At 47.5% G+C, this 21,166-nt stretch overlaps 1 protein-coding gene across 1 annotated transcript in view; it reads right to left on the reverse strand.

Moving 5' to 3' along the window:
* Positions 1–4,170: 4,170 nt before the first annotated feature.
* The window catches only part of ARHGEF17 (Rho guanine nucleotide exchange factor 17), a gene marked incomplete in the record, with an annotated part of 129,533 nt that continues 112,537 nt past the window's right edge, over positions 4,171–21,166 (reverse strand). Inside the window, 8 exon segments of the mRNA XM_087722021.1 lie at positions 4,171–5,731; positions 7,089–7,152; positions 7,154–7,347; positions 9,986–10,160; positions 13,640–13,788; positions 16,383–16,450; positions 18,733–18,819; positions 20,003–20,236. Of these exon segments, the coding sequence (XP_087578147.1) occupies positions 5,556–5,731; positions 7,089–7,152; positions 7,154–7,347; positions 9,986–10,160; positions 13,640–13,788; positions 16,383–16,450; positions 18,733–18,819; positions 20,003–20,236 (1,147 nt within the window).

Genomic DNA, 21,166 nt, shown 5'->3' on the forward strand with positions numbered 1-21,166 from the left:
GGAAAATCTGAAGGAGAGAGGTTTCCCACGGTCGGTGATGGAGTTGTGGTTGGAAGATGGACCTCCAAAGTTTGTCTTTAAGTTACAAGATGTAGGAGGCTGTTTGCTGTCGGGTGTGGGGAACGGTGTAACTTTGGAGGAGAGTTGGTGGCAAAGTTTGAGGAAGGGTAGAGAGATACCCATCCAGGGGAACCCAAGAGCAAAAATTAATAAAATCACTTTAGAAGCTGAAAAAAAATGGCTGTTTCCTACAACAATGGCTTTTGTCTTTCTCAATGTTGGCCACTGGAAGACGTTGGACTTCAACTCCCAGAATTCCGCAACTTGCTGGCTGGGGAATTCTGGGAGTTGAAGTCCATCCGTCTTCCGGTGGTCAAGCTTGAGAATCACTAGGAAGTTCATTAATGAAAATCATAGTAATTCCAATTTTCGCCCCAAAACAAAATTCCTGATGTTCTTATTTTCTTGAGCCCCAGTAAAACTTTCTACAGGTAGTCCTCAACTTACGACCACAATTGAGCCCAACATTTAGGCTGCTAAGCGAGACGGTCGTTAAGTGAGCTTTTCCCCGTGTTACAATCTTTCTCGCTGCAGTTAAGTGAATCCTGCTGACTTTGTTGGAAAGTCGCAAAAGGGGATCATGTGACTCTGGGACACGGCAACCGTCATAAATGTGAACCGTTTGCCAAGTGGCTGAATTATGGCCAAGAGACCCGGGGGAAGTTCTTCTAACTTTGAAACAGTTCACTAAATGAATTGTTGTAAGTTGAGGACTATTTGTATTAAGGAGTTGAAATAGATGACCTCTAAGAACCCTTTCACCTTATAAATTCGGTGATTCCAGTCCTGTGTGGAAGGTCAGTTGAAGTCTAATGGAATCACAGAATTAGAATTTAGCAGAGAGATCAATTCTACACTGTGGCACTGGCAGGGGAATTCTGGGAGTTGAAGTCCACATTTTTCAAATGGAGAAATAATGAATTTCCAGGGGAATTCTAGGAGTTGAAATCCACATTTTTTTTCAAGTGGAGAAATAATGAATTTCTAGGGGAATTCTGGGAGTTGAAGTCCACCCATCATCCAGTGCCAAAGTGGAGAAATTATGAACTTCCAGGGGAATTCTGGGAGTTGAAGTTGACATTTTTTCCAAGTGGAGAAACAATGAATTTCCAGGGGAATTCTGGGAGTTGAAGTTGACATTTTTTCCAAGTGGAGAAACAATGAATTTCCAGGGGAATTCTGGGAGTTGAAGTCCACATTTTTTTCAAGTGGAGAAATAATGAATTTCTAGGAGAATTCTGGGAGTTGAAGTCCACCCATCTTCCAGTGCCAAAGTGGAGAAATTATGAACTTCCAGGGGAATTCTGGGAGTTGAAGTTGACATTTTTTCCAAGTGGAGAAACAATGAATTTCCAGGGGAATTCTGGGAGCTGAAGTCCTCCCATCTTCTAACACCAAAGTGGAGAAGTTAGGAATTTCCAGGGGAATTCTGGGAGTTGAAGTCCACCCATCTTCAAGATGCCAACGTGGAAAAATGACTAAATTCCAGTGAAAATCTCTTAAGTTGAAAGCCACACGTCAAATAGCCAAGGAGGAGAACTTATGAACTTCTAGAGAGTTAGAAAGTCCTTTTTTTTTTTTCCAGCCAAGAATTCAACCATTCGGTCTTTTTAAAGGATTCTCTACCCTTGTCAAACTTGTAGACAACAACAAGAATCCAAGGGCAGGAAAAACAAAATCCCTAAATTGGTTCAAATGCTACCTAAATACAGGTGATACAAGGTCTCCTCTTGCATGCTATAATTTCTCCGTTTCCACCCTGGGAGACAATTATAATTTGGAGACAATTTTGGATGGCCTCCAAGGACGCCTTGGGGGAAGAGAGGCCAGGTGAGATAGCCTTCTAAAAAAAAAAACCCTGAAAATAATGGGGAAGTCGAGATAGTCTGAATAGGTCCACTCTCTTAATCATTACCTTCAGCAGGATGGCGTGATTTGGGGTTACTCCAGGTAGTCCTCGACTTACGACCACAAACGAGCCCCCACATTTCTCTTGCTAAATGAATTTTGACCCATTTCACAACCTTTCTTGCCACAGTTAAATGAATCACGTTAAGTTAGGTTGTTAAGTGAATCAGGCTTCCCCATTGAGTTGGCTTGTCAGAAGGTAGCAAAAGGGGAATCACGCAGCCCCGGGGCGGCGTTGCGATCGTCATAAATATGAATCGGTGGCTATGCCCCTGAATTTTGATCGTGCAATCACGGGGGTTGCCACAACGTTTGTGCGAAAAATCGTGAATCCCTTTCTTTGGCGCTGTTGTTACTTGGAACGGTCACTATAAATGAACTGTTGTAAGTTGATGTCCAAAATCTTGTGAGTGAGGGGGAAAAAATGGTGTAAAGTACATCGGGGCATTAAAACAGTTGGTGGTGGTGTCGAAGGTGGTTGACAGCTTGACTGTCGGGCCCCCTTCGCTGGACCTGTTCAACTTGGGAGAGCGATGGCTGAAACCTTACGAGGTTGGATGGTTTGGGTTAAGATTTTGGCCCTAAGAGAAATGGAGATGGATGAAGAAGCCCACACATATCTCGGAAGGTTTTTGAGGGCGCCTCTGGCAGATGTTCAGAAGAACGGAGGGCAGATGTTTGAGGCTTGGAACGACCTTCTGTGAGAGTTTTGACATGAGATTGGGGTGTCGGAAAAGTTCTAGAAGCTCTTTGATGTGATTAACAAAACAAAATCTCCATGTTGTCCCCAGCACTTGGAGGAGACTTCATGCTAAGGGCCATCTTTGTGATTCCTCTTCCGAAAAGCCAATTTAGAGCTGGGGGATTCTGGGAGTTGATAAGAGATGAAAATTCGCCCCAGAAGAATCCCTACAAATTCTCATTAATGCTCCAGTAATCTTATATTACTAGAGTATTAAGGGCTCAGGGCTAAGAGGCTGAGCTTGTCAATCAGAAAGGTCAGCAGTTCGGTGATTCGAATCCCCAGCGCCGCGTAACGGAGGGAGCTCCCGTGACTTGTCCCAGCTTCTGCCAACCTAGCAGTTCGAAAGCACGTAAAAAAAAATGCAAGTAGAAAAATAGGGATCATGTTTGGTGGGAAGGGAACAGCGTTCCGTGCGCCTATGGCGTTGAGTCATGCCGGCCACATGACCACGGAGACGTCTTCGGACAGCGCTGGCTCTTCGGCTTTGAAAGGGAGATGAGCAGCGCCCCCTAGAGTCGGGAAGGACTAGCACAGATGTGCAAAGGGAACCTTTACCTTCAATCTTATATTTGTGTTTTCTTTCCAATTTCTTCTGGCCACCACCTCCATACGCGGCGGTGATGCAAAAGACCCTCGATTTTGTGATTTTGGTTTAATTTGCTGCTTCGTTCGCAGTCTTGCTTCTCTCCCAATTTTCTGGGGCCGCAGCAGAGGATAACAAACACAACAGTTATTTGGGGAGGGGTGTGTGTTACGTTTCTTTCTTTTGGGGAGGGGGGGGGCCTCCTGGGCGTCCCTTAAAAAAAAAAAAGCCACCTGCAAATTAAGTGCTGCTAAGCTTCTCACGCCTCTCCGTCCCCCTTCTGCAGTGGAAAAATTGGCATTAAAAAACACACACACACACACACAAAATATAAATACTGTACAAAGTAAAAGGTTGGGGTAGGGTGGGGCTGTCAACCTCTCCTCCTCGCCCACCCACCCCCCTATTTCTACGGGATGCCAAAGCGAGGAAGCCCCAAAGGGAAATGCAATGGTTAGGATTTGCAAGATGGTCTGCTCTGGATTGCAACTCGGTTCTTCTCAAGCCGGGCAATTTTAAAGACCGTGGACTTCAACTCCCAGAATTCCCCTCTGTGTGTGTGTGTTTGTGTTTTACTTGAATCCAGAGGTTGTGGGTGCTACAACTGGAGGTTTTGGGCAACCGTTTGTGCCTGAAATGCACAAGCAGTCCTCCGCCTACCACCACAACGGAACCCCCAAATTTCTGTTGCTAAGTGAGGTTTGCTCCATTTTAGGACCTTTTTTGTGTGTGGGGGTGTCTCAGTTGTTAAAAGTGAATCACTGCGGTTGGTAAGTGAATCGGGTTTCCCTGTCAGAAGGTCGCAAAAGGGGATCGTTGTGACCCCCCCCCCCGGGACACAGTCATAAAACGAACTAATTGCCAAGCACCTGAATTTTGATCAGGTGATGACGCAGGGTGAAAAACGACCCGCCGGTCACTTTTTTTTCCAGTGATGACGTAACTTTGAGCGGTCACTAACTGGGACTGTGGTAAGCCGAGGACTATCTGTATCAGTTTTGAGCAGGGGGGGTGGGTTGGACTAGAAGACCTCCAAGGACCCTTCCAACTCTTGTGATTCTGATTCCCACTCCCAGAATTCCCCAGGTGGCCAGGGAATTCTGGGAGTTGAAGTCCGCCCGTTTTTAAAATTTGCCCAGGATGAGAAAAACTATTCGAAACCCTTGTTAACGGTCTTCCCTTCCCCACAATTTTTTCTCTCCCAACCAGCCCTTTATAAACAACCACACACACACACACACAAACACGCACACATACAGCTACTCTGGAATGACTCCATTACAACAGGCCGTAACCTCCTGTATCCACCAAGGCAACTTCTACTCGTTGCTGTAGAGCGAGGACATTTCCCGTTATCGTGACTCGGACCAACTCCAGACGAGACGAGGAAACATCCGTTAAGAATCCTCAGCTCCCGACAGAGTTTCTATCCTGTGCCGCCCCCCGCTTTGCTCCCCTTTGCTCCGATCAACAATAAATAAAGATTATTTATACATACACTTGGAGGGAAAAATAGACACACGCGCACCCATGCGCAAGCGAAAGGGGCCCCCCTCGAGTTATTGGTATACCCTGGTGGCGAGGAAAAGGAATTCCCGGGGAGCGTTAAAACAACGAAACGGAGGTGATCGGAAGGCTAGCGAAGTATCGGGAGGTGTTAGGGTGGATTCGCGGGGTGTTGAACCTCCTTTTTGAAGAACCATGCGGGCGAATCGAGCTCTGGATGGAGAATAGATTTCTGGATTTTGTCTAGATCTCCTGAGATCGCCTTCTCCGGCGCAAGATCCAATCCCTTGGCGGGTCGAGCCGGGGACAGTCTCGTCAAATCGTTTCCGCCAAGCGGACTATCCCTCTCTTAAACGGGGTCCATCTTTGCCTCTCTGGGCCTTCCCACGGGGGCCTCTGCGTAGCGGCGTGGCCCCTCGAGCCCACCTCCAGCCTCTCGTATGCACGCGCACATCCCCCCGTTACTCTTAAGAGACAGCGGTAAGTGCAAGGCGTGCAATATGGGTGTACGTTCTAAGGGGGGGGCGTTCGGCGGGGATCGGCAACAATTCTCCTCAAGGCACGGCTCCCTCCGGGAGGCAATCGCATGACGTACGGGACAGTCAAGTGGGAGAATGATGCACAGCTAAAGGAGTACCCGTTCAGGTGTGAACGGCGAGGACGGGAGTTCAGATCTCTCTCTCTCTCTTTCTCGCTCTCTGCCCCGGCCCACCCTGACCGGTGTGGGCAGAGCGGGAGGCATTCTGACCCACATCAGACTCGCCAGAGAAGGAGGTGGTTTGTGCTGTCGTCCCGGCCCACGGTCTCGCTGCTGTTGGTGAGTCTGAAGTCCTCGTAGCCATCGCCACCGCTGACCACGAGGATTTTGGATTTCGACGGCCGGAGTCGCGTGGAATCGCGTTTGTCCAACTCGCTGGGTTTTTCTGTACCTGTACGGGCAGGTGGGCGAGAGAGGGAGCCGGTCAAGAAACAATTCTGCACCCAGAATCTATCAAAAATCTATCACGCCAAATGCCCTGTGTGGCTAAGTCCTCGACATGCAACCATTTGTTTAGTGACCATTCAAAGTTACAACGGCACTGCAAAACAGTGACTTACGACTAGTTTCCACACTTGCGACACGATGCAAGCGTCCCTATGCTCACATGATCAACATTTTGGCCTCTTGGCAACTGAGTCATATTTATGACGATTGCAAGGTCCCGGAGTCACATGATCCCCTTTTGCGACCTTCGGACAAGCCCGATTCACTTAACGGCCTTGTTACTAATTTAACAATTGCGGTAATTCACTTAGCAACTTAAGCAGGAAAGGCTGTAAAATGGGGCCAAACTCACTTAACAAATGTATCACTTAGCAATGGCGATTTTGCATTCAATTGTGGCCGTAAGTCAAGGACTAACTGCATTGCCATCGGCCGTGATTATTGGTTGTAAATTAAAGGCCGTAAATTTTTATTTCTTTTAGTTATTGATTTAGTTGGTCACTCATGTACAAGAGAACAGGAATGAGAATAAACATGAATAAGAACATAGGAAATGTGGACAAATAAATGGGAACAGTGGGACAGGGATGATCGGCACATTGGTGTGCTATTAGAGCCGAGGTGGCGCAGTGGTTAGTGTGCAGTACTGCAGCCACTTTAGCTGACTGTTTTCTGCAGTTCGGCGGTTCATATCTCACCAGCTCAAAGGTTCACTCAGCCTTCCATCCTTCCGAGGTGGGTGAAATGAGGACCCAGATTGTTGGGGGCAATATGCTGACTCTGTAAACCGCTTAGAGAGGGCTGAAAGCCCTATGAAGCGGTATATAAGTCTAACTGCTATTGCTAACTGCTATTGCTATTGTCTTTTCATCACCACCGTAATTTCGGTCTCTAAACGAGGCAGTTGCTAAATGACGACTAACAGAGAGGAAAATTGCCAGAAAGGAGGAGGAGTTTACTAGGACAAGGCTGCCCTACAGAGGAAGGCAGAGATAGTCCTTGACTTATGACTACAATTGAGCCCAAAATTTTGGTTGCTAAGCAAGAGCGTTGTTAAGTGAGCTTCACCGCATTTTACCCCATCCATGGCATCTCCTGGTGAGTGACATCAAGTTGGCCACTCCCACCCCAGTCACATGACCGCCAAGCCACTCCCACAAAACAGGCCACACCTACAGAACAGGTCCTAAAAAACATTTGAAACCCACCACTGGACTACCTGTACTGATTTCGTTCTAAGATCCAATCTCACTCGGTCCCCTGATCTGCCGTCATCATCTGGGAAATTCTGACCATCTCACCTGGTTCTCCCGGCAGGGGGAAAAGGACGTTAAACCCTTCGGGCAGCTCGACGGACGTCAGGAAATCGGACATGCCCGGTGTGGCCTTGGGAAAGTCCCACCGGGAGAGGCGGGGTCTTCAGAGCAGCCGGGTTGCCTGCGATGGGCAGGGTCAGCACGACCCCTGCGCTGGTGCCGATCCAGAGGAGATCTTTGCAGGCCAAGAGGGACGTGATCCGCAAACAAGCCGCCTTGTGTTGTCGGATGATGGCGTCCGATCCTACAGCCGGGGGTGAAGGAGGAGAGTGCAAAAGTTGGTTTGAAACTCAACATTCAGAAAACTGAGATCATGGCATCCGGCCCTCTCAATTCCTGGCAAATAGATGGGGAAGAAATGGAGGTAGTGACCAATTTGATTTTCCTGGGTCTCCAAGATCACCGCAGATGGGGACTGCAGCCAAGAAATCAAAAGACTCTTGCTCCTGGGGAGGAAAGCGATGGGAAATCTAGACAGCAGGCTAAAAAGCAGAGACATCACCCTGCCAATCAAAAGTGTGTCTAGTCAAGGCTTATGGTTTTCCCAGTTGCCATGGATGGCTGTGAAGGTTGGACCATAAGGAAGGCTGAGGGCCAAAGAATGGAGGCCTTTGAACTCTGGTGCTGGAGAAGGAGACTCCTGCATTGAGTCCCTTGGACTGCAAGGCCATCCAACCGGTGGCTGCTTTTTAGAGGTGAATGTAAAAGTCTTTGGGTGCATTTTTCAGCAGGCAAAATCGGACACAGGGATGATGTCTGGCCTTGATATCTCTTTCCCCTCTGGAAATCAAGATGGTGGCCATAACCACATGACTGGAATCCAGAGCCTTTTTAAAATGTGTAGAATCTCCCAGCCGATATAATAATATTACGTAAGGTATCAAACTCAAGTGCTCTTAATATAGTTCAGAGTTTCCCAAACTTGGGACTTTTGATATGTGGACTTCAACTCCCAGAGTTCCCCAGTCGGTATGGATGGACTTTAACTCCCAAAATTCCCCAGCCAACATGTGTGGACTTCAACTCCCAGAATTCTCCAGTTAGCATAATAATATTATGTATGTATAATGTAATTATCTTACATCAAGTGTTTTTAATATAGTTCAGAGGTTCCCAAACTTGGAACTGTGATATGTGGACTTCAACTCCGAAAATACCTTAGCCAACACACAGGTGGACTTCAACTCCCAGAATTCCCCTGTCACTATGGGTGGACTTCAACTCCTAGAATTCCCCTGTCAGTATGGGTGGACTTCAACTCCCAGAATTCCCCTGTCAGTATGGGTGGACTTCAACTCCCAGAATTCCCCTGTCAGTATGGGTGGATTTCCACTCCCAGAATTCACCTGTCACTGTGGGTTGACTTCCACTCCCAGAATTCCCCTGTCAGTATGGGTGGACTTCAACTCCCAGAATTCCCCTGTCAGTGTGGGTGGACTTCAACTCCCAGAATTCCCCTGTCAGTATGGGTGGACTTCAACTCCCAGAATTCCCCTGTCAGTATGGGTGGACTTCCACTCCCAGAATTCCCCTGTCACTATGGGTGGACTTCCACTCCCAGAATTCACCTGTCACTATGGGTGGACTTCAACTCCCAGAATTCCCCTGTCACTATGGGTGGACTTCCACTCCCAGAATTCACCTGTCACTGTGGGTTGACTTCCACTCCCAGAATTCCCCTGTCAGTGTGGGTGGACTTCAACTCCCAGAATTCCCCTGTCACTATGGGTGGACTTCAACTCCCAGAATTCCCCTGTCAGTATGGGTGGACTTCAACTCCCAGAATTCCCCTGTCAGTATGAGTGGACTTCAACTCCCAGAATTCCCTGTCACTATGGGTGGACTTCAACTCCCAGAATTCCCCTGTCAGTATGGGTGGACTTCAACTCCCAGAATTCCCCTGTCAGTATGAGTGGACTTCAACTCCCAGAATTCCCCTGTCAGTATGGGTGGACTTCAACTCCCAGAATTCCCCTGTCACTATGGGTGGACTTCAACTCCCAGAATTCCCTGTCAGTATGGGTGGACTTCCACTCCCAGAATTCACCTGTCACTATGGGTGGACTTCAACTCCCAGAATTCCCCTGTCACTATGGGTGGACTTCCACTCCCAGAATTCACCTGTCACTGTGGGTTGACTTCCACTCCCAGAATTCCCCTGTCAGTATGGGTGGACTTCAACTCCCAGAATTCCCCTGTCAGTATGGGTGGACTTCAACTCCCAGAATTGCCCTGTCACTATGGGTGGACTTCCACTCCCAGAATTCCCCTGTCACTATGGGTGGACTTCAACTCCCAGAATTCCCGTCAGTATGGGTGGACTTCAACTCCCAGAATTCCCCTGTCAGTATGAGTGGACTTCAACTCCCAGAATTCCCCTGTCACTATGAGTGGACTTCAACTCCCAGAATTCCCCTGTCAGTATGGGTGGACTTCAACTCCCAGAATTCCCCTGTCAGTATGGGTTGACTTCCACTCCCAGAATTCCCCTGTCACTATGGGTGGACTTCAACTCCCAGAATTCCCCTGTCAGTATGGGTGGACTTCAACTCCCAGAATTCCCCTGTCACTATGGGTGGACTTCAACTCCCAGAATTCCCCTGTCAGTATGAGTGGACTTCAACTCCCAGAATTCCCCTGTCACTATGGGTGGACTTCAACTCCCAGAATTCCCCTGTCACTATGGGTTGACTTCAACTCCCAGAATTCTTCAGTCAAGACACATCTTCAAGTAGCCAAAGTTGAGGGTCCCACTGTCTTAGATGGCAGCGTGTCCAGCCACCATCTCATAAAGACATACATACATGCTTCCACACGCAGAAAGACGCATCCCGCAATCTCATGCACGCAGCTGCATTGGCATCTGATTTCCGGCATCTTACCTGCCAGCATCTTGTGGACCGGAGGGGTGACGTCCACTTCCGCCAACTGCTCATAGCTGGCAGGATGATAGAGCCTGACCTGGGCGCTGCCCTGGAGGCTCACCCAAATCCCGACGCTGGACGTCACTAAGCAGGTCACGCTGCGGTTGCTGTCTTGCCCGACCAGGAATGTGTGCTGCGGAGGAGAGCAGAAAGTTCTGGTTGATTTCTCATGAAGATACTCGGGTCTCTTACTCCTCAGTGTACGGCCATTTGATTAAGGGCTGGCTGAAATTATGATGGCCGCTGGAGTGAGCGAGTTCAGCTAGTCCTCCTCTTACAACCGTTGGTTTAGTTTCCGTTCAAAGTTACAACGGCACTGGGAAAAGGTACTTAGGACGGTTTTTCACGCTTGTATGACCACTGCAACATTTCTATGATCAAAATCCAGCTATTTGGCAACTGACTCAGATTTATGACGGTTGCAGAATCCTGGGGGCATGTGATCCCCTTTTTGCGACATTCGGGCAAGCAAAATCAGTTGGAAAACCAGATTCCCTTAACAGCATGTTATGGATAGAGTAGAGTAGAGTAGAGTAGAGTAGAGTAGAGTAGAACAGGAAAAATAGAATAGAAAAGAATAGGGAATAGAGAATAGGAAATATAGAATAGAATAGAATAGAATAGAATAGAATAGAATAGAATAGAACAGAATAGAAAATATAGAATAGAAAAGAATAGGGAATAGAGAATAGAGAACAGAATAAAATAGAATAGGAAATATAGAATAGAAAAGAATAGGGAATAGAGAATATAGAATAGAATAGAATAGAATAGGAAATATAGAATAGAAAAGAATAGAATAGAGTAGAGTAGAATAGGAAATATAGAATAGAACAGAAAAGAATAGGAAATATAGAATAGAAAAGAGTAGAATAGAGTAGAGTAGAATAGGAAATATAGATAGAATATAATAGGAAATATACAATAGAGTACAGTAGAACAGAACAGAACAGGAAAAATAAAATAGAAAAGAATAGGGAAATAGAATAGGAAAAATAGAATAGAATAGAATAGGAAATATAGAATAGAAAAGAATAGAATAGAGTAGAATAGGAATATAGAATAGAATAGAATAGAATAGGAAATATAGAATAGAATAGAATAGAATAGAATAGGATAGGATATATAGAATAGAAAAGAATAGAATAGAGTAGAGTAGAATAGGAAATTTAGATGGAATATAATAGGAAATATAGGAATAGAATAGAATAGAATAGGAAATATAAAGTAGAGTAGAGCAGAGTAGGAAAAATAGAATAGAGTAGAATAGAATAGGAAATATAGAATAGAAAAGAGTAGAGTAGAGTAGGAAAAATAGAATAGAGTAGAGTAGAGTAGGGTAGAATAAGAAATATAGAACAGAATAATAATTTTGTCACTTTGAATGTACACAAATCGGCATATATTAAAATGAAATTTCAATATATACAGCTCTCAAAGGTCACCACCTTCAATATGCACTACATAAAGATGAAAGAATGAAAGAATGAATGAATGAATACATACATACATACATACATACATACATACATACATACATAAAAATATATAAAAACAGGTACGTACAAAATTATGCATATACCCAGATACATTACATAACACAGAGAAACAACACAGTCTAGTTCGGATGTATACATGTTTATGGCGAGAAAAACGAATCTTGCGAGTTTACCAGACGGACGACACAGGGAACGAAGCTGTAACAAAAATCTGGTTGTCCTGCTATAAACACTTTGAAACCCCCTCCCAGAGGAGAGCAACAGAAACAGATCGTAAAGTGGGTGTGTGCGGTCTCTCACAATGCTTCGAACTCTACTATTTAAGATATACATGAAACCGCTGGGCGAGATCATTCGGAGGCACGGGATAAAATACCATTAATATGCGGACGATACACAGTTGTATCTGTCCGCCCCGTGCCAACTCAATGAAGCGGTGGAAGTGATGAACCGGGGCCTTGAGGCTGTCAAAGACTGGATGAGAGCTAACAAACTGGTGCTCAACCCGGAAAAGACCGAGTGGCTGTTGTGTTTTCCTCCCAATAATTTGGCTAATGTTCCATCAATCAGGCTGGGGGGACAAAATTTATACCCCTCAGACAGGGTCCGCAACTTGGGAGTCCTCCTGGACCCACAGCTGAGTTTTGACCATCATTTGTCAGCTGTGACCAGGGGGACATTTGCCCAGGTTCGCCTGATGCGCCAGTTGCGGCCCTACCTGAACCGGGAGGCCCTCACAACAGTCACTCGAGCCCTTGTGATCTCTAGGCTGGAATACTGCAATGTGCTCTACATGGGGCTGCCCTTGAAGAGCATCCGGAGACTTCAGCTAGTCCAGAATGCGGCCGCGCGAGTGATCGTGGGCGCACCACGGTTCGCCCACATAACACCGATCCTCCGTGAGCTGCGCTGGCTACCTGTTGATCTCCGGGTGCACTTCAAGGTCCTACTTACCACCCACAAAGCGCTCCATGGTAGTGGATCTGGCTATTTGAGAGACCGCCTTCTGCCAATTACCTCCCTGCGTCCCATCAGATCGCACAGGGTAGGCCTCCTCCGAATTCCATCCGCCAGTCAGTGCCGACTGGCGACTACGCGGAGGAGAGCCTTCTCAGTCGCAGCTCCGACGCTATGGAACAATCTCCCCGTGGAGATCCGCACTCTCACCACCGCCCAGGCCTTCCGCACGGCCCTTAAGATCTGGCTATCCCGCCAGGCCTGGGGGTAAAGACCATAATTTGCCCCCGCCCGAATGTTGAATGAATGTTGTTTGATTTTAACTATATACTGTGTTTTTATGTCATTGTATGTCTTCCCCTCCCATAAGTTGTTAGCCGCCCTGAGTCCCCTCAGGGAAAAGGGCGGCCTATAAATAAACGCAACTCAACTGAACTGAACTAAACACTCTAACCACATAGGGCTTATAAGCAGTCTCCTGAATGACGGGAAGCGAGCTTCCTATAATCTTCTCCACTGTCCTCACCACTCTCTGTAGGGACTTTCTCCTTGAGGCTTGGCTGCCACCAAACCAAACAGGGATGCAGTTTGTTAAAATGCTCTCGTTCGCGCCTGTGTAAAAAGTAGCCAGGACAGAAGGAGAAAGATGTGCCCTTAATGACTGTAGGGGTTTTCTGTGGCAAAGAAGATCATAAAATGGAGCAAAACCTCAATTAACAACTGCCCTTGCTTAGCAACTGAAATTTTGGGCTCAATTGTGAGTGTAGGTCAAGGACTACCTGTAGAGGTTTCTCTCTGTGGACCTCTGCTTGTTGGGTTTCACACCTGCAGACTGAGAGGTACCCACCTTCATTTCATTTCCCTCCCAACAACTTTCACCAAGAGACCAACCACGCGGGATCTTGCCTCAAACGTGCAACAGAAAGATGCAGCTCGCTCAAAAAAACCTCATGATCTCCAGTTGTGTGTGTTATTTTAGAGGCCCAAAGTCAGTTATGGGCTTGAGGTCTCCATCCCCACCATCACCGGTCTCCTGGTTCCCCAAGATCCCTTGAGAAACCCAGAGGAATCTGGTGGCAGGTGTCCACCTGGTGTTGGAACCCCTGGAGATGTTGCCTTCAGAAGCTGGTAAGAGCTAGACCTGGCCCCTTCTCACCTCCTGAAGCAGCGTAGAAGTCTTGAGGATAACGATTCGGTTCTGGCACCCGCACCAGAGCTTCCCGCCCACGGCCACCATCTTGGTTACGGGGCTGCCCGGAGAGCCCAACAAGAGAGACTTGGAGTTCTGAGAGTCCCAAAAACGTCCTGGAAGAGAGAAAGAGAGAGAGAGACATGCTCCTGAATGGAAGACGACTCGCTGTATGGAGGATGTGGTCGTAGGAGAAGAAGTGGCAGAACCGGGAGTCAAGGAGTCAAAAGGGGGATCAGCCTGGAACAGGGATGGCGAACCTTTTAGGCATGTGCGTCCATGAAACTCGAAGACCATCTGGCCGGTGTGTGCATGCCTGTTTTTGGGGTATTTGAGGGCTGTTCTTTGGGGCATTTCTTCAGCCCGAGAAAGGTCCCGAAAATGACCTGAAAAATGCCCCCTTTTTTGGGGCATTTTCAGCCCGAGAAAGGTCCTGAAAATGACCGAAAGACGACCTGAAAAATGGCCCGTTTTTTGGGCCATTTTCAGCCCAAGAAAGGGCCAGAAAATGGCCGGAAAACTGCCTATAAAACGGCCCCAGTTTTTTTGACATTTTCACCCCGATAAATGTCCCGAAAACAACCAAAAAACTACCTGAAAAACAGCCCGTTTGTTTGGCCATTTTCAGCTTGAGAAAGGCCAAGAAAACGGCTCAAAACAGCTGAGAAATGGCCCATTTTGGGGGCATTTTCAGTCCCAGAAAGGTCCCAAAATGGCCAACAAATGACACGAAAAACGGCCTGTTTTCTTGGTCATTTTCAGCCCGAGAAAGGCCAAGAAAATGGCTTAAAAATGACCTGGAAAACGGCCCGATTTGGGGGCATTTTCAGCCCAAGAAAGGCCCTGAAAACAGCCGAAAAATAGAAAACGGGTTTGGCCATTTTTTTGGCCATTTTCAGCCCGAGAAAGGCCCCGAAAATGGCCGGAAAACAGCCTGAAAAACGGCCTCAGTTTTTTTGCCATTTTCACCCCGATAAATGTCCCGAAAACAACCAAAAAACTACCTGAAAAACAGCCCATTTGTTTGGCCATTTTCAGCTTGAGAAAGGCCAAGAAAACGGCTGAAAAACAGCTGAGAAATGGCCCATTTTGGGGCATTTTCAGCCAAAGAAAGGTCCCAAAAATGGCCGACAAATGACATGAAAAATGGCCTATTTTCTTGGCCATTTTCAGCCCAAGAAAGGCGCCGAAAACAGCCGAAAAATGACCTGAAAAATGGCCCGGTTTTTTGGGGCCATTTTCAGCCCAAGAAAGAGCCTGAAAATGTCTGAAAAACAGCTGAGAAACGGCCCATTTTTTTGGCCATTTTCAGCCCCAGAAAGGCCCTGAAAACGGCTGATAAATGGCCTGGTTTATTGGCTGGTTTTTAGGCCATTTTTTGAGTTGTTTTCCGGAGCTCCGGTGCCCACAAAGACCAGCATGCACCGGATCACGGGACCCCACGACGGTCATAAATACGAGATAGTTGCCAAGCACCTGGATTTTGATCATGTGACCCCTGGGACGCTGCAGTGGGTCATAACTGTCCAATGCCATTGTAACTTCGAATGGTCCCTAAACCAATGGTTGTAAGCTGAGGACTACTTGTCAAGGTCACTAAACGGGGCATTACCCGTATCAAAAAACCCAGCACGAGGGTCTGAGTTGGGGGGGAGTAATTTTGCCATCGTGTTATTCCCTTTGCTCCAAACAGGATTCACAGGTGCTCCAAATTTTGCAAGGCCCCCTCTTCTCCCAATCGGAGGGTCCCTGGGTCTGTGGGATCACAAGCCCCCACTTTCTCAATCCATCTGGAATAGGAAAGCAGAAGTGGCCAGTGCTTTGCTGGACGGGGATGATGGGAGGTGGGAGCCAAAAAAAGCTAATGCAACTTAGGATTCAACTAAGTGCATTTTCAACGCAACTTCAGCCAAGTGTGGGAGAAGGAGGAGAAAATGCTCCTTAGAAGCCTTTTTTGAGCCAAAACACAATGGAAGGTGCGTGGCACGACAAAACCGCGCTCGACTAAAGCGCGCCCAATTAAACCGCGTCGCTGATGTCATCAACAGGGCGACAACAGCGAGCGCGGAGAAAGAAGGGCGCTTTAAATAGCGCTTTGAAAGCAAGCCGATTCAACTTAAGGTAAGGGTTAGGTTTAGGGTTAGGTTAAGGGTTAGGTTAAGGGTTAGGTTTAGGGTTAGGTTAAGGGTTAGGTTTAGGGTTAGGTTTAGGGTTAGGTTTAGGGTTAGGTTTAGGGTTAGGTTAAGGGTTAGGGTTAGGTTAAGGGTTAGGATTAGGTTTAGGGTTAGGTTAAGGGTTAGGTTTAGGGTTAGGTTTAGGGTTAGGTTAAGGGTTAGGATTAGGGTTAGGTTTAGGGTTAGGTTAAGGGTTAGGGTTAGGGTTAGGTTAAGGGTTAGGATTAGGTTTAGGGTTAGGTTAAGGGTTAGGGTTAGGTTTAGGGTTAGGTTAAGGGTTAGGATTAGGTTTAGGGTTAGGTTAAGGGTTAGATTTAGGGTTAGGTTTAGGATTAGGTTTAGGGGGGTTAGGTTTAGGGGTTAATTTTAGGTTTAGCGTTTACAGCGTGCTTCTGTCTCCGCGCTGTTGTCGCCCTGTGATGATGTCAGCTACGCGGTTTCGTGGAGCGCGCTTTAGTCGAACGCGGTTTTGTGGCGGAACCTGGAAGGTGATGGGTGCTTATGTGGGAGATATTTATGATATTCAGATATTTTACCTGCTTCCCTCTGATAGGCAACTAGTTCTCCATTGGCCAGAGATACGAACACCTGGTTATCCAGATACCTGCAGAATGACAATAACGATTTATCAAATTGATATGCTGCCCAATTTCCAGTGGATGCTTCACTCTTTTTCCATGCGCTCCTTTATTTATCTAATATAAATCACAGTAATATTGAGGGGTGGGGGGAAAATCACACACTTTACGTCGGATAAATCTGGGCCTCTTGGAAACCCATTCTCACATGATATGGTTGTGGGCCAGAAAGAGCAGTAAAATAGATAATTCATCTCGGTTTAATGCTAAACCTGGGGTGTGTTATCCCAAATACATCGTTAAATGCTTTTTATTCACTGATCCATTCCCACAACTGAAATTGCAAAGTCTTGGGGGGGAAAATCATAGACTCCCAGGGTTGGAAGGCACCTTGGAGCTCCCAGAAGCATAGACTCCTAGGGTGGGAAGGGACCTTGGAGGTCCCAGTATCATAGACTCCTAGGGCTGGAAAGAACCTTGGAGAAGCATAGACTCCTAGGGTGGGAAAGGATCTTAGGAATCGCAAAGCGTAGCCTCCTAGGGTTGGGACCTTGGAGATCACAGAAGCATAGAGTCCTAGGGCTGGAAGGAACCTTGGAGGTCAAAATCATAGACTCTTAGGGCGGGAAAGGACCTTAGGAGTCACAGAACAATAGACTCCTAGGGTTCGAAGGGACCTTGGAGGTCCCAGGAGCATAGACTCCTAGGGTTGGAAAGCACCTTGGAGGTCCCAGAAGCACAGACTCCTAGGGTGGGAATGGACCTTGGAGGTCCCAGTATCATAGACTTCTAGGGCTGGAAAGAACCTTGGAGAAGCATAGACTTCTAGGGTGGGAAAGGATCTTAGGAATCGCAAAGCGTAGCCTCCTAGGGTTGGGACCTTGGAGATCACAGAAGCATAGAGTCCTAGGGCTGGAAGGTCAAAATCATAGACTCCTAGGGTGGGAAAGGACCTTAGGAATCAGAGAATGATAAGAGTCCTACAGTTGGAAGGGACCTTGGAGATCCCAGGAGCATAGACTCCTAGGGTGTCTAGTATTCATAGATTCCCAGTATCATAGAGTCCTTGGGACCTTGGAGATCACAGAAGCATAGAGTCCTAGGGCTGGAAGGAACCTTGGAGGTCAAAATCATAGACTCTTAGGGCGGGAAAGGACCTTAGGAGTCACAGAACAATAGACTCCTAGGGTTCGAAGGGACCTTGGAGGTCCCAGGAGCATAGACTCCTAGGGTTGGAAAGCACCTTGGAGGTCCCAGAAGCACAGACTCCTAGGGTGGGAATGGACCTTGGAGGTCCCAGTATCATAGACTTCTAGGGCTGGAAAGAACCTTGGAGAAGCATAGACTTCTAGGGTGGGAAAGGATCTTAGGAATCGCAAAGCGTAGCCTCCTAGGGTTGGGACCTTGGAGATCACAGAAGCATAGAGTCCTAGGGCTGGAAGGTCAAAATCATAGACTCCTAGGGTGGGAAAGGACCTTAGGAATCAGAGAATGATAAGAGTCCTACAGTTGGAAGGGACCTTGGAGATCCCAGGAGCATAGACTCCTAGGGTGTCTAGTATCATAGATTCCCAGTATCATAGAGTCCTTGGGACCTTGGAGATCACAGAAGCATAGAGTCCTAGGGCTGGAAGAAACCTTGGAAGTCAAAATCATAGACTCTTAGGGCGGGAAAGGACCTTAGGAATCAGAGAATGATAGAGTCCTACGGTTGGAAGGGACCTTGGAGATCCCAGGAGCATAGACTCCTAGGGTGTCTAGTATCATAGATTCCCAGTATCATAGAGTCCTTGGGACCTTGGAGATCACAGAAGCATAGATTCCCAGGGCTGGAAGGAACCTCGGAAGTCAAAATCATAGACTCTTAGGGCGGGAAAGGACCTTAGGAATCAGAGAATGATAGAGTCCTACAGTTGGAAGGGACCTTGGAGGTCTTCTAGTCCAACCAGGTTAGGAATCCCCAAATCATACCAGCCAAATAGATTGTCCAATCTTGGGCTTGAGATTCCCCTGGAATGGAGGTCCCCGAACGTCAACAGGCAGGCTGTTCATGGTTGATGGGAAGGAGAACCATCCAAGTCATGTAGTAGCGTATCCTTTCCTTCCTTTCCCACCCCAATTCCACTCCTGATGGCTTCTCCATGTTCAGAACTTCTAAACTCTCCTTCCTTCACTGAATCTCTTGGTCTTCACGCTTTTCTATTCCTTCCTTTACCATGTGTGGCAAAATCGGGTGTTGTTTTCCTTAAACCGCACAGATATATAAACCACTTTGGAGTACAGGTGCTAAATGTGCTCTGACACTTACAAAATGCAGGTAACGGAGGCCGAATGTTGCATCTTCAGGCTGTTTTTCCGGTTGCGAATGTTGTCCGAAGACTGGTAGACGTGGATGCTGCAATCCAAACAGAAGAGACAGGAGGTCTGGATGCGGAGGCCACACAAACACATCCGACCCACAACTTTGTTCGATGTAACAAAGTGGGCTGATGAAAAACTGCCCTAAGATTTTCTTTGCTCTCTGAGCTTCCTTGTGTCTGAGTTGGGCCGTTGCATGACCCAACTAGGGAACATCATCAGTGCTATGGAAGGAGTGAATGTGGAGGAGGAGGAGGAGGAGGAGAAATGTGGGGGCCTGTACACTCTTTTAGGCGTGGATGTTTTCTTGTAAACATTTCATCACCCAACTAGGTAATACCATCAGTGCTACAAGGGAGTGGAGTGTGGAGGAGGAGGAAGAGGAGGAGGAGGAGGAGGAAGAAGAGAAGGAGGAGGACTACGGGGGCCTTTACATTCTTTAAGCATGGATGTTTTCTTGTAGACATTTCATCACCCAACTAGGTAACACCATCAGTGCTACAAGGGAGTGGAGTGTGGAGGAGGAGGGGGAGGAGGAGGAGGAGGAGGAGGAGGAGGAGGAGGAGGAGGAGGAGGAGGAGGAGGAGGAGGAGGAGAAGAACTTTGGGGCCCTTTACATTCTTTAAGAGTGGATGTTTTCTATAGACATTTCATCACCCAACTAGGTAACACCATCAGTGCTACAAGGGAGTGGAGTGAGGAGGAGGAGGAGGAGGAGGAGGAGGAGGAGGAGGAGGAGGAGGAGGAGGAGGAGGAGGAGGAAGAGGAGGAGGAGGAGGAGGAGGAGAACTTTGGGGCCCTTTACATTCTTTAAGCGTGGATGTTTTCTTGTAGACATTTCATCACCCAACTAGGTAACACCATCAGTGCTACAAGGGAGTGGAGTGTGGAGGAGGAGGAGGAGGAGGAGGAGGAGGAGAACCTTGGGGGCCTTTTCATTCTTTAAGCGTGGATGTTTTCTTGTAGACATTTCATCACCCAACTAGGTAACATCATCAGTACAAGAAGGGAGGGAGGGGAGGACTGTGATGTCTTTGGTACTCTCTGAGCTTGGCTGCCTTCTTGACCCAACCAGAGAGTATCATCAGTGCTAGAAAAGAAGTGGCTTTATTTTTTGGGGGGGGGAGGAGGAGGACTTTGGCGACTCTTCCCGAGAACTCTCGTTCCGCCATCGCTCTTAGCAGCGGGCCTGGCGGGATATCCAGGCAGGGTCTCCTTACCACCCATCCTCTGTGCCCAGCCACATGGAGCTTTGATAAGCCTCCGGATCCACGCTCAACAGGTCTTCTAGGCTGGCCCTGGTGAAGGAGCCTTGACTGGATCGTCTCATTGCTCGGCCGTCCATGGGGCTTTCGGCGATCTGGTGGCCAATCGGAAGGAAGCTGCTGGGATCCTGCTCCTCTTCCGAGCTGGTGGTCTCCGCTGTCACGTCTTTAGAGCTGGGATCTCCTCATCTGGGGAAGGAAATGGGACAGTAAACTATGGGGAGTCAATATTTTTTTTGCTACTAAGCAGTTGTTAAGAGCGGTGCGTAGAGGCCTAGAGGTGGCGCTCTCGCCTCCCAATCAGGAGGCGGTGTGTTCGATCCTCGGTAGAGTCAGATACTTCTCTCTCTCGGCACATTGAGAATATACCTGCTGAAAACAAAACTCCTCATTGGCAACAGGAGTGGCATCTGGCCAGTAAATATTCAGCTCCATTCAGTTGCCTAGACTCCACCCCACAAGGGATTATGGGGCCGTTAAAAGAGGATGATGATGATGATGAAGCGACACAGTTCTAAGTGAAATTCCCCCTATTTCACGAACGTTCTTAAGCGAATCACTGCAGTTGTTAAGTTAGTCGCGCAGATGTTAAGTGAATCTGGCTTCTCCCATTGACTTTGCTTGTCAGAAGGTCACAATGATCCCCGGGACACTGCGACCGTCATAGATAGGAGTCAGTTGGCAAGCGTTCAAATTTTGATCACATGACCACGGGGGTAAAAGCAGCCATAAGTCACTTTTTTGAGCGCTATTGTGCTTTGGAACGGTTCCCTAAATAAATGTTGTAAGTGAGGACTATCTGTGAACGTCAAGACATGGGGTAGATTCTATGACTGGTTAGAGCAGGAGTGTCCAAACTTGGGAACTTTAAGACTTGTGGATTTCAACTCCCAGAATCCCCTCTCTCCTACTCTTAATTCCCTCTTACTTTCTCTGCTTTACCCTTTCTTCTTTTCCCTCCTCATCCTCCCTCCTTCCCCTCTTCCCCCCCTCCTCCTTCTCTTCTTACCCTCTTTCCTACTCTTGATTCCCCTCCCTTACTCCCTCTGCTTTACTATTTCTCCCTTTCCCTCCTCATCCTTCCTCCTTTCTTCTTCCCTCACTTTCCCCCTCTCTTCT

This window comes from Thamnophis sirtalis, unplaced genomic scaffold (assembly GCF_051295495.1).
Source record: "Thamnophis sirtalis isolate CommonGarterSnake01/CBP01778 unplaced genomic scaffold, rThaSir2_p1.2 scaffold_8, whole genome shotgun sequence".
Lineage (NCBI taxonomy): Eukaryota > Metazoa > Chordata > Lepidosauria > Squamata > Natricidae > Thamnophis > Thamnophis sirtalis.